The sequence below is a fragment of the Sus scrofa genome, chromosome 10 (genome assembly GCF_000003025.6).
Source record: "Sus scrofa isolate TJ Tabasco breed Duroc chromosome 10, Sscrofa11.1, whole genome shotgun sequence".
Classification (NCBI taxonomy): Eukaryota; Metazoa; Chordata; class Mammalia; order Artiodactyla; family Suidae; genus Sus; species Sus scrofa.
Genome location: NC_010452.4, coordinates 8,736,944 through 8,753,139, shown reverse-complemented (window position 1 = coordinate 8,753,139; position 16,196 = coordinate 8,736,944). Strand labels below are relative to the sequence as shown.

Below are 16,196 nucleotides of genomic sequence, written 5' to 3'. Positions count from 1 at the left end.
CAGTGTGGGTTTAAGTTCGGTTCAGGCACCTGCTTATTGTGTCACCTTGGACAAGTTACTTAACTTTTCTGGTTTCAGTGTTCTCGTGGACAAGATGGGGTAGTAATTGTGTCTACTTCCAACATTGTTGTGAGAGTTAAATGATTTAATATGCATATAATATATTCCCAGTTGTACATACTGATGATACATTTTAGCTGTGAGGAGTTCATTTTCGCTTTTAGTATTGCTGGTGCATAATGGATCTTGGCTATTAGTATTGCCTTGAATGGTAAAAAAAGGGGGATATTTTAGGGAGGTGGAAAAGTAGGCAATAAAAATGTAAATCAGCTATAATAGAAAAAATGAAAATCTTAAAAAAAGAGAAAAAAAATGGGATAGGACCAAAAAATGGGATAGGACCATCATACCAACGTGGTAAACTTGTCTATACTGTCGGAAATCGCATGGCCCCAAATTTGTGTCTTTAAGCAATAACGGATTACTTCATTATATCTGCATGAGCAATTGCACTCGCCTTCTCCCTTATTAAATTCATTATTTTATTTCATACACGATTGTTTTTATTAAATGAATTGCTGTGATTTATTCCTAGTGGCAAACTGCTTATATAGAATTTTCTACTCTTTTTGTGAATCATAGTGGATGGCATAATCTCACATTCTTCTTCTGCCACTTAGGTGGCATTACTCTTTCTTTAATGGCTTCTCTGAGATGCCTCTAATCAATAGAAGGAAATGTGAGCACGTAATATACAGAGCTTGTGGTGTAGATATATAGTTTGCAGTGGAGATCGCTGCTCTGTCTCTCTGATAACCTCTTTATTTAGTAAAACAAAACAAAACAAAAACCACACTGATTGCACATGGAATTGATGCTCAGCTATTCTCACACCATGAACTCATAACTTGATGTCACAGATGAAACATAAACCTGAGACCTGATACAAGGGGTTCAGATGTGGCTTATAACTTAAGATCTAAGTCTCACCAATGAGAGTCTTAATGGAATCTGGGGGAGGAGGAAACACAGTCTTGTTGCCAATAGCGTATAAGCTTAGAGCTCCTGGTTGCCTCTTCTTTTACCTCTTGGGGACAACCTGCCAAAGAATGCGCATGGATGAGAACAGACAAGAATAAAGAAATGTTGATGACATCATCTGTCATTCATATCCATTTGCAAGGCTGGGCTTTTCAATTATATGACCAAATAAACTCTCCTTTTTTGCTGAAGCAGGTTTAAGTTTGGTTCCTATCTTTTGTAACTAGTAGAATTTTCAGGTGTGATTCGTGGCTCTTTTGGCGTATGAAATGGCAGTTATTCTAATGACCAATTGATCTAGTGTCTCGATCATAAATTCTTAGGTGGCAAAATCTATATGATAATCATTTTTATGGTTACTTCCTGGAACAATTCCAAGTATATATAGTAATTCAGTCAACATTTGTTTAAATAACCCAAGAATTAAGACTCAAAAGAAACTGAATGGAAGAAATAACACATATATTATTGAGCATCCACTTTGTGTCATTCGCTCCACTGGTAGCTCAGAAGCCCAATGAACAGACAGAATTTCTATTGTCACATAAACACACGTTCTAGTGAAGAGATGCTTGACAAACAAGGAAACAAAAATGACTAAGTGTAGCTTTAGATATTGTGAGGTGTTACAGAGACAAATGACACAGGAGGAGGCTGGGAGAGGGAGGGGTGGGATTTGGGCTGAGCAGAACTGGAAGGTCTTTCTGAGAGCTGACAGTTGCACAGAGACTTAAGGCAGGCGTGGAAACGAACATTTCAGACAGAACAACAACATGTTCAAAAACACTGAGAGGGGAAGGAGCTCGACAGTCTAAAGAACACACGATGTGGGCGGTCTCCTGCCCTAAGTTAGCACGCTCATGTGTGTTGACTCAGTTTGCGTGTGCCCTTGTGAACTGCGAAGGGAGGGAAGATGGAAGGAGGCCGGTGTCAGAAAAGCTACTTGATTTAGCAAAAGATGATTATTGTGCTTCTCATTTTTATACTTGGCATACACATGGCTGTGAGAATAAAGGTGTGTTACACCTTTGTTGACGTGTCTGTCATTGCCTTTCTACTCTCGAACTGATAAGAATTGTGGCCTCAGGAGGAAAAATGAATGGAAGAGCTCCTTAGGCTTCCTTTTATGAGATTGAAGAATATTAAATCATTTGTCAAAGTTAGGTAACTTGTTACTGTTGAGCTAAATATTAGATTTAGATTAGGGATAATTTCTCAGGCACACCTTTCACGTGGCATTTCATTGACTGTCTCAGTACATTTTACTCATCTTCCTCTTTGTAGAGAGTGGAGGTTGAATAGGAGGTAATGGCATGATTGGACAATGTGACAAAAAGCAAAACACGAGACAAACCCTAACACTTTATTTTTTTTATTTTTTTAATGATTTTTATTTGTTCCATTATAGTTGGTTTACAGTGTTCTGTCAATTTTCTGCTGTATAGCAAGGTGACTCAGTCACACATAAATGTATACATTCTTTTTTCTCACATTATCATGCTCCATCATAAGTGACTAGATGTAGTCCCCAGTGCTAATACAGCAGGATCTCATGGCTTATCCATTCCAAATGCAATAGTTTGCATCTATAAACCCCAGACTCCCAGTCCACCCCACTCCCTCTCCCCACCCCCAGGGGGGGGCAACCACAAGTCTGTTCTCCAAGTCCGGGAGTTTCTTTTCTGTGGAAGATGCATTTGTGCCATATATCAGATTCCAGATATGAGTGATATCGTATGGTATTTGTCTTTCTCCTTCTGACTTACTTCACTCAGTATGAGAGTCTCTAGTTCCATCCATGTTGCTGCAAATGGCATTATTTTGTTCGTTTTATGGCTGAATAGTATTCCATTGTGTATATATACCACATCTTTTTAATCCATTCATCTCTTGATGGACATTTAGGTTGTTTCCATGTCTTGGCTACTGCGAACATGCTGTAATGAACATACAGGTGCGGGCGTCTTTTTCAAGGAAAGTTTTGTCCAGATATATGTCCAAGAGTGGGGTTGCTGGGTCATACAGTAGTTGTTTCTATTAGACTTTCAGTGCATTTTATGGCTTTGAGTCACAGCAGGTTTCTTGAATAACTGCACTTTTCTTGGCTGTCACTTTTTAGTCCCTCAGTCCACAGCCTAGCATGTAATGTTGCTAATTTTTTTAGAATCAGATGAATGAATATAAATATATCTCAGTATTAACACATGATTCAATCAATGCTGATAATTCTTTATCAAATCTTAGAATGTAATGGATGTATAAGCACAGTGTAAAAAGAGTATTTGACAGTTATTAATTTTAATAACTTTTTAGGATTAAACACCGTCTCCATTCATATTATTACACATACTATAACGGAGAGTACATATTCATTATACATGTAAAGTTGTCCTTACTCTGTAGAAATTCATCGTCAAGCCAGATGAGCCAGTTCTTAAGGTATTTATTGTCTCAGTTCAACCCACTCTCCTGTGCTCACTCTTTGATGCCAGTGCTGGGACGCTAAGCCACCTTTCCGCTTTGCCAGCTGCTCCCTGGCAGGCTCTGTTGTTAGGGGATGTTAGACAAGGCATCCAGGGCTGGAGAAAGGAGAGGTCAGAGATTCTCGTTTACTTCCTGTTTCTGATCTTGCATCCCATTCCTCGTCGGTTGTTACTGTAGCAACATCTCTTCCTTCCGGAAGCAGAAGTTCTTTTAAGTCACAATAACTGTTTCTAGTTTGCAGTTTTCCCAGCACTCCCAGAATCCGCCTCATCATGCCTCTTCTGAGACATGAGTATCTTTGGGCAGGAGCCCCTCCTCCGAGGTCTGTGTGTCAGCTCCCCCAGGGCTTCTTTTCTAAGGAAAGGGTATGAGGAGCCGCTCCCTGCAGCCGTCCACTTTGCGGTTTCTTAGTGTTCATTTTATACCTTTCTGGTTTTCAATACCTGTGCAAGAGCTGTTTGCCTAGGCATTTTAAGATCTACATATATAAAACAACACACATAATAACAAGAGACCTGTGAGGAAAGATAAGTCAGTGCATGATTGGGAGAATAATTTTTTGCTAAAACATATACAAATGTGTGTTTGATAATAATATTTTAATAAAATGGTTTCTAGTTCTAAGTATTATAATCCATCTTGCAAGTTTTCATATGTGTACCAGAGAGCATGAAATGGATTATCAGGAACATTTAGTGAGCTGCTGATGCATTCATGCTGTTTTCTAGGAAATGTCAAAAATCTGTGTTGCTTCCCAATGTATGGAAGCCATTTTCACTTGGCGTGTGCCTCTCTCTGAAAAGATTTAAAACGGTTTTGATTTGACTTGCTGGGTGAAGAGAACACAGCTTAGAAGAAGAATACGCACAAGCAATTAGAATATGGGGATTTTATTTGTTTATTTTGTATTTTTCTGGATTTAAGAATATCATAAGTGGCATGCATTTTTTATCAATGGAAATAAAATATCATTTTAATGAAAATCAGTGAAGAAACAAAAAACTGAAAGATGGAAAAGGGAAATAAGGGAAGAAAGGGGGAGATTTTGATCGGTTTAGTCTGGCAACAAACAGAAACTACAGGAAACACAGAAAAGTGTCATCCGCATTAGGAAAAGAGAAGAATGGACCAGATCAGAAGACAGCAGTCAACTGAATTCTGTGACGGACCACTTCTCACGAGAAGCTTGGTGAGAAGAATCTGGAAGTGTCTTTCAAAAGCTCACATGAATGTGTTTATAGTTTGAGGTTTGATGCAATTTAGGGGGGTTCAAACCAATGTGTTTCGTTTCCCTACTGAGTCATGTTCCTTCACAACCTTTGCCACTAAGGCTAAGGCCATGCCTTACCACCTACAGCCAAGGCGAGGTCATCAGTAGCCTTCGCGTGTCAGCACTGACCTTTGGAGTGTGCCAGATGTCCTTCCGGGAGAGAAGAGGATTCTTGAGCATCTCTAGATTCCTTCGTGGCTTGGTTTAATCACCGAGTTTTACACAGAGAAATCTGCGCCAAAGAGAAAATGTGTGATTAGTGGAAAGTGATTTGTGGTAAGAAGGGAGTTACATGTGGAATATCGAAGCATTGTTTTATCTGTGCTTTCTCTTTCTGAAAATGGAAATCCAAAGTGGGGCCACGGTAGATATAGTCAAATTAACAAGGAGGAGCTCAATCACAGAGGTGAGAGTGAAATAAAACATGTGACGCTCTCAAACCATGGAGCTGTCTCCTCACCAGGAGAAAAATAGCACGACTGGTAGCTACTGGTATCTGGGGAGATGAGCCCCGTACAGCATCCTGGTTCCTCATGGAATGTGGGGCGTTAGAAGAAGCTTAGGAGGCCCTGTTTGCCCCATGAAGGAGAGCAGAGAGGCACCATGGACAAGCAGGGGCCTAAGGAAAAAAGAGGCAGCCATGCATTAGGGAATCAATGGCCAAGACCAGGGTCTGGGACCAAAGTCTGCTGAGCGGGTGCCAGCATGTCAGGCAGGACCAGTTTTGCTTCCGCCATCTCCAGCCCAGGGGACCAACCAGAATCGCTGTGTCACTCCGACAGTGGGAAGGTCCAAGTCTACAGCTTCTGGCCTTTTCCACAACTGAGGAACAGGGCCCATGCAGCTTTCCCACTGACACCAAGCATCTTCCTCCAAGAGGAGCAGTGAGTGGAAGAGGACATTTGAAGCACTGAAATCCAATTATCGCATAGAGCATATTTATGAAATTGGATAGCATTCCTTGGTCCCTATCAATAATAAGAGGGAGGAAGATTAGAGTTAGAGAAATGTGCAGAAATTAAATTTCCTTTGCATACCTAAGAGTAATGTGATTTTTTTTTTTACCTCACTACAATGGTATGCAGCTGGACTCCATAAAATGCTTACGTTCCTCATTGTCAGTAACTGATCCATAATGTTTACGAGACCTCAAGGTAAATAATTGATCAGGTAGTATTTAATGTTGACTGCATTTTCTAAATAATTTTTAACAATTTTCCCATACCTAGAAGGAGAAATGGTCAGATAAGTGGCTCTTGTTAATAGCAAGTTGTCTACTTAGGTTTACTTTCAACTGCTGAGCCTGGTGTTCCCTGGTGGTGCAGCAGCGTTAGGATTCGGTGTTGTCACTGTTGCGGCATGGGTTTGACCCCTGCCTGAGAACTTTCACAAGCTGGGGGTACAGACCAAAAAAAAAAAAAGGAATAAGAAGAATTGCTAAGACCGTAAGCAAAAGCTTTAGCGGCCCCTCCCACATTCTACCTATTAGAGGTTTCCTTGTTTAGTCAGGTCTGTCTTTGTTAAGTTCCCAAGTCTTTCAAGGAGCTGTTTAGTGGCTGTCGTGGCTGTGGCTATCAGAATTGAACTATTAATATGAATGTGGCTTAATGCTTTCATGCTTTAACAAACATTTTAAAAACTAGTAATACAGTGCATGTTCCTGTTTTTACAACATGTCATAAGGCTCACCGCAATGAAAAGCCCACTCGATCCCTACCAAGAGTCAGTCAAAAGAAGGGTAATTGAGTTAGCCTTCTCATGACTTAACCTGGCATGTCCATATTAACAAATTGGCCTTACTGGTGTAGTCACGCATTGTCCCCAGGACGTGGGGGAGAGATTTAATAAAATGAAGCAGACAGAATGAGATTAATGACTAACACATGAGTAGTTGTTTATGCCAATTGTTTGGTGTCGTGAAAAAGAGCCTGGAACGTAGACTCAGATGATCTGAACTTGAGTCCCTGCTTTTCCAGTTTGTGTCTGTGTGTGGGTGACTTGGGGAAGTCACTTCTTCTCTCCCTTTGTCCAGTGGGACCCTGGAAGTCATTCCTCGCAGGGCTGATGGAATAATGTAAACCACGATTGGCGCGCACGGGCTCTGCCCTGCTTGCAGACGTTTCCTAAGCCTTCCCCGCTTCCCACTCATCACATCCTCCATGGGGAGGCAAGCAGTTCCGTTGCTCAAGGGGAAACAGAAGCTCTCTTCATTTCTCTAGAACATCGATGAGCAGTTCCTGCTGGGACTTTACACATTCTATCAATCAAATGCTACTCTTTGCTGTCGAGCCTCATCTTGCTCACATGATCACATGCACGGTTTGGAGGAATGGCATGGCCATGTACTGAGAACCTCAGCCTTCTCTTCATCAGTCACTAGGAAAGGGTCTATTCACAGAACATGGGAAAACAAGAAGAAATAAAAAACAATGAAAAAAAAAAAAACACAGAAGGAAAGGTTGTTTATCTCTTAGAGTTGGAAAATATGAGACCATCTAGATTTCATAAGACTCTTTTCTTTTTACCAGACCTGATCCTTCAAATATCTTTTTTTTTCTTTTTTCTTTTTTCTTTTTAGGGCATGTGGAAGTTCCCAGGCTAGGGGTTGAACCGGAGCTACAGCTCCTGGCCCACACCACAGCCACAGCAAATGCAGAATCTGAGCTGCACCTTCCACCTACACCTCAGCTCATAGCAACGCCGGATCGCCAACCTACTGAATGAAGCCAGGGATCGAACCCACATCCTCATGGATACTAGTCGTATTTGTTTCCTGTCCACTGAGACACAAGGGGAGCTCCGTCTTCAGATATCTTACAGGCAATACCCCTTCTCCAGTCCCCCCCCCTCTCAAAACCGCCTCCCTCAATACTTTAATTATGCAGTTTTCTCTCTCAAATCCCCAAGAGGGTTTCTAGTTCTCCCTTGAATCAGGTTAAAACCTTCCGATTATTGATAATGAATGTTAACCCTCTCACCTCCTAGGCTCTGATTTCCTGCTGGAGGTTGAAGTACCCCCATGGGGAAAGTCACTTAATCCCATCCTCCCGTACCTGTCGTATCTCTTTCCGTCTCAGGCACTTTCAAGCTGTTCTCACTGCCCGGAATGACCTCTCTCATCCTCTATCAACTAAAATTCTGCTCCGGGCTGATTATCTCTAAAACCTTTCTCCGATTACCCCCTTTCTTCACTCAGTTCCTGTACATTCAGTCATATATGTTTATTCCTGTATTTCTTCGATTATGGCATTCTGTGGATTTTGCCGCTCACATTGTGAATGAGAAACTCAGAGAGATGCATCAAAATAGCAGAGACCCCTGCTCTCTAAAGCTCACAAAAATTCCCAGGACAGAAAAAGTCAGCTTTAAAAACCTGCCAGGGAGTTTCCGTTGTGACTCAGCAGGTTAAGAACCCAACTAGCCTCCATGAGGACGCAGGTTCAATCCCTGGCCTCGCCCAGTGGGTTAAGAATCTGGCGTTGCCATGAGCTACAGCATAGGTCGAAGGTGCAGCTTGGATTTGGCATTGCTGCGCTGTGGTGTTGGCTCAACCCCTAGTCTGGGAACTTCTGTTCGCTGCAGGTGCAGCCCTAAAAAGAAAAAAATAAAGATCCTGTGGGAAACAGAAATGAAGTAACATTTATGATCAAGCCCTTGGGAGACCTGATTGTATAACATGATGTGATTTTTTCTAGTTTCAGTAGGTTGTGTCTTTACAACATAGGTTAAAGCAATGCCCTGAATCTTTCCACTCTCACCTACCCTGTTCCTCTTGTGGCTGGAAATGTCGGTTGTGAGATATCTGATTTAAGACTAGGCGCTGAGAATTGAAACATTTCCAACTATATACTCAATTTATAGTCAAAGTTGGAATGAACTTCTGATGAAATGAACCCTGAGCTGAATATCATTTACAAAAAAGCAAGGCCAACCTTTTTTTGTTTTTCTTTAAAATCCAGTGAGAACTTCTGAACAGAAACCAACCCTATATTTTTGAAAGCCACTGAACCAGAATTAAACTAGAGCATCAGAAGAGTTTCTGAAATAAACTTGAACCAAATTGATATTTTATTAGATCCAAGTCCTTGGTTAAGATAAAGTGTGTGGTCATGTAATGGAGCAAAGTTAAATGGCCCACCCAGAGATTAACTATGTGGCTTCTCACTCATTAGTACCATATTTTAAAACTGAAACAACTTTGATGGCTTTTCACAAACCACTACAATTTATGCGCAGGCTCATTTCTCTAGGAAGGAAGGTTGGAATCAAAAAAAAAAAAAAAAAAAAAAAGTTCCAGTGATTGAACAATGTCAGAGAAGAGTTGGGATGTTTCAAACACTGTTTTCCTTTGGGTTTTTCCTGAGAAGGAACAGGCAGACTCAAAGCTATAGCCTAATTCTTACAAACTCATTAACTTTGGGAAGGCTTGACGTTATTGATGTGGATAATTACCAGTGATAGAGGCTGTTGGGAATTCTCATTCTCTTTATTAAATGAGTAAAGCTGTTAAGGAAAGCTCTAGTGATTTTTACTTACACATAGTTAAATCAATGCTGATTCTTTTTCCTCTAAGAACAACTCAAAAAGGGAGTAGCATTTTCCCCCAGATGAGCTGATGGATGTTATCTCCACCAGAAGCTTAAATACTTCCCCGATTGACTGGCCTGCATATGTCAGATGTTATGACTTTATTCCTATTGCCTGTGGCTCAGTGACCTGAAACCATGACCAAGTTTAACTAGAGAAAGGTCTAGGTATGCCCTTGGCTTTGCTACAGGATTCCAGCCCAGAGACCTCTCTGGAGGCTTCTGTGTGGCTGTGAATTACATTTGATTTACCTAGATGCCTAGGACAAGTGAGTATTTTTGTCTTACTTCTTAGAAGCTCTCACTTTAGGAATTTTAAATACTAGAGCTTTATTCTCAGGTCTTTTTCTTCACATATGATAGAAAAGCAAAGATTTTAAAAAGATATTTATTCATGGGGAAAAAAAAAAAAAACCAGCCAGGTTGCTCTAATGAAACAAAGTGTGTCTGTGTGTGTGTGTGTTTCTCCAGAACATTTCATTTCGAGGTATAATATAGAGAGGATAACTCCATTTTAAGTAATAAATCCCTTGAAACTAAAACTCTTTTCAGGTAGTCCTTAATTATTTGAAGTGGACAAGAAGTAAGCTTTTATTTGTCATTTTTTCTGTAGAAACCCAGTGTATCAGTTTTCACCTGGTCATTGTTAGGCTGTTTTGCCAAATGTGTCTATAAATTCCCTGTAGAAAAGTTGCTATACTTTGATAACAGAAAAGGAACATTATTTAATCCTGAATGTTTTGTCCTAAAATCAGTATTAATCAATTCGCTGAGCATTTGTATTCCTTTGTTGTCCCCGTAGATCACAAGTCTAGGTAACTGCGTTGTAGAATGTGTTACTTTTTCTTCTAGTGTTCATATATGGTACATTTCTAATCCTGCACGGTGGTTCACTCACAGTGTTTTCCGTGGTTCAGGAGCCTGGGACACCATCCTGAGCCTATAATCCACTTGCATGCAGAGCGTGTTACGTGTGGCTCAGGTGAGCTCCCGTCGGAGTGCTGTGGCATCAGGGGTTCCCAAAGAAAGTCACCAGCACAAAAATGCCTGTCCTTCCTTCATATCTCCTGCACTCTGCACATGTAACACTCAGGGGTAATTCTCTGTTGCTTGAGAAGAGAGGTCCATTTTCCATCCGTATGGGAGCCCACCTGTTCAGTGCCTTGCATGCTTACCTGGTTTTCTTCTATGTCTTTGCAACTCACCTGTGGACGCAGAGGTCAATATATCACTACACAGAAAGGCTCTAAGGAGATCTAGGTCAACAGGATGCAACATCCAGTTTTTTTTCTGCTTTGGATGCACATATTCCACCTGTACACTCTAAGCCAGCTATTTGGGGGACATAATTCCTAGCCTAACAAGAAGCATGCCAAAGCCAAAGCAAATTTGAGGTTGCAAAGAGTATTTGCTCAGATAAAGGGCTTTCTTCCTGAAAGCTCTGTTTTTACTCATATGGCCTGACCTCTCCGTCTGAGATTCAGTTCTCCGTTGTCTCATCTCCGAATTTGTAACATCAGACTCCCAAGAATGGCATCATTAGCACTTGCTGTCACCTTCAGCATTGACCTGGTGCTACACAATACGCTCACACAGAGAGAGAGCATTGCAACCTGGTATCCACCCGCCACTTGGCGTTCCTGCGAATCTTACTACACGGTCTCTCCTCCTCCTCCCATCTATCTCTTCTCTGACGTTTGATTTACACCTTTATATTGGGGGGCCTGCCTCGGTCTGGACCTCTGTGTCCACCTTGCTCATTAGTTTCTGAGACCTGCCGAGATGGCGTATCCCTCTCTTCCACCCCCTCAGCTTCACCCTCTGTCTCTAGGCCCCAAGCGCCTTATTCTAAATTCATCGTGCGTTTTTGGAGTAGTCCGAACAAGGAGGAAGACATCCAGTTATAAGAGTCCTACTGAGTGAGTGAGACATCAGTCTCATTGGAGTGTTTGAGAAGAGCGCAGTTGGTAACATAAATATATCCTTGATAGAAATATGTACTTGATAGAATTTCAAGTGTAACGACAAAAGCGGGGGGGATTTGGACCTCCAGAGAGGATTCACTGGAGGGCAGAAGACTGAATCTTACTTAAACCCCAGGGCCTCACCCTTGCTTTCAGATCAGCCCTTGGCCCTCGGCCCTCTTCACCCCCATCCTGTGCCGGAAAAACGAACATGGGATCGTGTGAGAGTTCTCTGTGCAGAGTGTCCGGGTTTTGATTTTTAGAAACTACAGTATACTACTCTTGGGAAGAGTGACTGACCACTCAAACGTCTGTCAGCGATTTGACACTTGGGGTAGAATTTCCATTTTGTTTGATAGCCAGGAGAAGAAGACGTAGCTTTAACACCCGGGATAGGTGGAACGATATGAAGGGGTTTAGAAAGGAAATCTGAGGCAACTAATGGTAAGCTTAACCTGCTTTGAAACTTTGCAGAGGGTTGGCTTCAGGTGTGGTGATAAAGTGTTACGACACGTTGTCATTATTCGGAATCTACACGAGTCAGTGGTTGAGGGAGCAGACTCTCATCAGCATTGTGGAGGAAACTACAGCACAGTCGTGGCAATGGGAAAGAGTTTGCTATTTTTACTTTAATCAATCCAATTTTCGGCAACATTATTATGACCAGTCTACCCCCAACGGATGTATGTTGACTAGTGTACTCCATCAAAATGTACGTAGGGTTTTACAGGACTAATGTATTCTAAAATAAAGGTACTGATTTTACAATGAAGATTCCTTTTTGAATGTGAATCATTCCTCCCTAATTTATCTCTTGCAACAAAAAATACGAATTTTTATATACAGGGTCTTTGAAGAGTGTAACTCATATTTCTTTTCTGCTTCGATTTCACATATATTTGAGACCCTAAATGAGCTGCAGGCCAAAGCAATCATAGAAGTATTTTAGGAGACCGAAGAACGAAAGTGTCTTCTTGATTTTCCACTTGACCTTATCGACCACACTTAACCTTTCTGTTGGAACTTCCTCCGTCTGCAAAAGTTCCGCATAATTATACCACTTTACTATCTCATCAGTATGCAGGAATTTGAAGTTCTTCTGGAAATAAGGGAATCTTAAACTCTAGGGCTTACTATCTCCCAAAACAGGGTGGTGAGCTTCTGTTACGGTTGCCTGGGGAGGGGGGGTGGCAAATGCCTGACATTATTGGAGCTCTCCCCACCACCATGGCCAACCACACTTGTGGATGCGGTCACTCTTTACCAGAAAGCTAGGATTTAGCCTCAGAACCTTCCGTGTCCACATAGCATTCTAGGCAGCCTCTGGAAAATCAGCATTCTGGGTCTTTACAGCTCAGGGCGTGATCTGAAGACCAACAGCCTTGCCCAGGAGCTTGTGAGAAACGTAGAATCTCGGGTCCTGTCCCAGCTCTGCTGAGCCAGAGTCATCCTTAAACAAGATCACCAGGCAGTCGAAATGTGCTTTGAATTTCGAGAAGCAGTTTGTGTATGAAATATTTGTTCCATTTTTTAACCCTTTCGTTGTTGGGTTGTCAGCGTGTCCGCAGCGTTGAATGGATGTCTTCTTCTAACTGGGGGCTCTTTGCTTGGACAGGAGTTGGGGGCCATCCCCAAAGACCTCCATGGCCTCTGAATTTAATTGTGATAAAAAGAAAACAGCAAAAGGACCCGCATTAGTTGTCCCCACTGGAACTCTTCCGCCTTCCCGGACGTTGTTGTCCGAGTGGGGTAAGTGACAGCTCTCACACTCGTTGTCGTAGAAGGACTTGAACTTGACACAGTTTGGCTGCCTCCGTTATGTACAGAAACATTAATGGTTAAATCAAAAACATCTTTTTAAAAAATTTAATTCTGTTGCAAGATGAATTATGATCTAAACTTAGCTCCACATGGAATTAAAACGGGGGTGTTTCTTCTCAAACCGTCAGTTTGTTTATGCAGTGGCTTCGGCCCTGAGCCGTATCACCTTCAAAGAGAAAAGCAGATCTGGCTCAGAGCTGCCAGTTCACATGAAGCAACCCTCGGTGCTGGGATGCTCCAGGCCCCGATTTGTTTGTGTGGTGTAAACTTATATAGTAACGCATCCGTAATACATACCCGACATCTTCCATGAACTGAAAGAGTCCAGTGGCTTAACAACCTTTGCAGGGCCAACAGCTCTTTGGACCAAATTTCCAGTTCTTGCATAAATTACTTGTTGGGCTTCTTGGAGCATTTTCGGATTGTCCGGGAATTTTCTGAGAGTGCAAGGGTGTTTCAGATTCTCGGGAGATGCCTCTGGGCTCTCCTCATTGTCAGCCTGGGATAACATCGCTTCTCGCCATGAATCTTGGTTACAGTGATTAGACAGCGACTGCTCTGTTGCATCTGTTTGATGTGGCGTAGGCACAAGTGTAAGTGAAAGACATATTTATTCTCTGCTGTGAAAGAAATAATCCCCTTTGCATTCAAAATCATCCTTTTTGTCACTGGCCTCCCTCCTTCCACATATCTGGGTGCTGAGTCCCCACAAATCATTGTACCAGTTTTCTCCAGGATTATCCACCAGTCATGGCAGCAACATCAACACTTGCAAATTTTTTTTTTAATTTTTAAAATTAAAAAAAAATTGTTTTTGGGGGGGAACCACATATCTGGCATGTGGAAATTCCCAGGCTAGGGGTCGAATTGAAACTATAGCTGCCGATCTACACCACAGCCATAGCAACATGGGATCCAAGCCGCGTCTGAGACCTGTACCACAGCTCACAGTAACACCGAATCCTTAACTCACAGAGCGAGGCCAGGACGTGAACCCACATCCTCGTGGATGCTAGTTGGGTTCGTTACCCCTGAGCCACAGCAGAACTCCAACACTTGCACACTTTTGAAAGAAGCTTCTTGAATACAGATCACAGTGTAGGGAGCAAGTGTGGACACACCCACCTCATTACAACCAGGGTGACCTGACGGGACTTGATCCCGTAGAAAACACTAGAAGCGTTTAGGGGGTAAGACCAAGAAATGCAGTGTCCTTCCTCAGACATTCTCTTTGGGATCATTAAATTTGTTTCTAATACAGGGGAAAGCGTACAGGTGTTTATAAAGTTTTTTCTTTTAACACCTGTAGCAGGGGCAAAGGCACAAAGTCAAAACAGTGCTTCAGCTGGCCGGATTGTAAGTTTTAGGACATTTGGGCACTGATATTAACGGCCAGATCCCTTCCCTGAGCAACTCCTCCTTTTCCCCAGTACAACACGGCGACATGGGTAGCAAGCACATGTTCACTAACCCCCCCCCCCCCATTTTTCTCAGCTTGGTTTGATTTAGAGAATGAGAATTCTAACCCCCTGTTTCATTAAAAAGCAGTTACAGTTGAAAAATAAATGGATTAAGGTCTACCTTGTTCTACTAACAATCAAGAGAGGAAGAAGTGGCTCGCTGTTGCATTTTCAGGATGTTGTTGCTGGCCACAAGTTTGCAGATTTTGTTTTTTCCAAAGCATTTTCTGATGACAAAACAGTGACTGTCAATAATTCACTCTCTCTTTTAATGTTGAAAAGGAAAGGACAAAAGCCCATTGTACTGGTAGGTTATCTCAGGTATTTTGCCCAAGAAGAACGTTCTTTCAAATCTCGCAAAGCCAAACTTCATTTGGGGATTTGGGTTATTTGGAGCCTGGATATCTTAAAGTCATGTACATGAGAACTGGGACAAGGATGGAGCAGCAATCATTTTCAAATACTGCTCCACTCAGAGTAGCCCACTTGTCTGTAAGCTTCACGGCAGTGGGCATCTCACCATTGTTGTTCATGCCCTAATCCTCATTACTTAGCACAGTATCTGGCATGATATTATATTCACAACAAAAATCGAGTGAATGAATCAATGAAGAAAAATTAATTAATCAATGGCTGAGTCCAGGTTTGTGGTTTACCGCAGGGATCAGCAGACACTTTCTATGAAGGGCTAAATGATAAATGTTTTTGGTTTTCTACCACATGGTCTCCATTACAATGAGGCACCTCTGCCATTGTAGCAAAAGCATCCACAGACAGTGTAGAAACAAATATGCATGGAGTGTTCCAATAAAACTTTATTGACAAAAACAGCCATTGGGCTGTATTTGGCCCCTGGACCATGATTAGCAAATCTGTAGCTTCTGGGGTACAGTGTCTTGAGGCCTTGTGTCAATTTCCCTAACCTTGACTTTATTTCCTTTCTCTCCATCTTCATACACTGCATATATTCCCTCATAAATTCCTTAACACTTATTGAGTAAAGATCAGGTGTAGGGCTCTGGAGAATATCTAAATCTATAAAACATGCTTCCTAACTTCAAGAACCTTTCAGTACAATAGCCCCTCTTCCATACCCATTAATCAAATAAGTCAGTCCTCACTCCAGAGTCAGAGTAAGAAAAAGTCAGGGTTACACCAACGGGTAAATCTCCATTGATTAAGAAAAATTATCAAGTTTGAGGAAGGATTTACATCCTAACATGTGTTAGCATGTTTTCTTTCTCTTTGAAAATTTTAAGTGGACTTTCTATTGAAGTGTAAAATCCATATATAAGTTGGCTGCGATCATACGTATAAATTATAAGAATTTTCAACAAAAAGTAGCACCTACATCGAGAAGTATAATGCTATTAGCATCCCCAGAGTTCTTCAGACGTCACACTGCATCCCTCCTGCCCACCCCAGGTTAGCCATCACCATGACCTCTACTGCAGAGCCGACCTAAGACCTGCATCTCTCTAGATGCCCCCAGAAAATCCGTGTATTGCAGAATTTGGCTTTGAAGCTATAATCACTTCTTTTGGCCCATGTATTTCAGTTGAGAATGCCT

General features: G+C 41.8%; 1 protein-coding gene across 7 annotated transcripts in view; it reads left to right on the top strand.

Annotated features, from left to right (window-relative positions):
* The window catches only part of LOC102164422, a 410,010-nt gene that overhangs the window by 193,317 nt on the left and 200,497 nt on the right, over positions 1-16,196 (top strand). For 6 of the 7 annotated variants that reach the window (XM_021064306.1, XM_021064308.1, XM_021064309.1 and 3 more), the window contains exon 6: positions 12,961-13,094. The exons of the other annotated variant lie outside the window; for it this stretch is intronic. In XM_021064306.1, the coding sequence (XP_020919965.1) occupies positions 12,961-13,094 (134 nt within the window). The remainder of the gene's footprint in view (positions 1-12,960; positions 13,095-16,196) is intronic. 7 annotated transcript variants of the gene reach the window in all.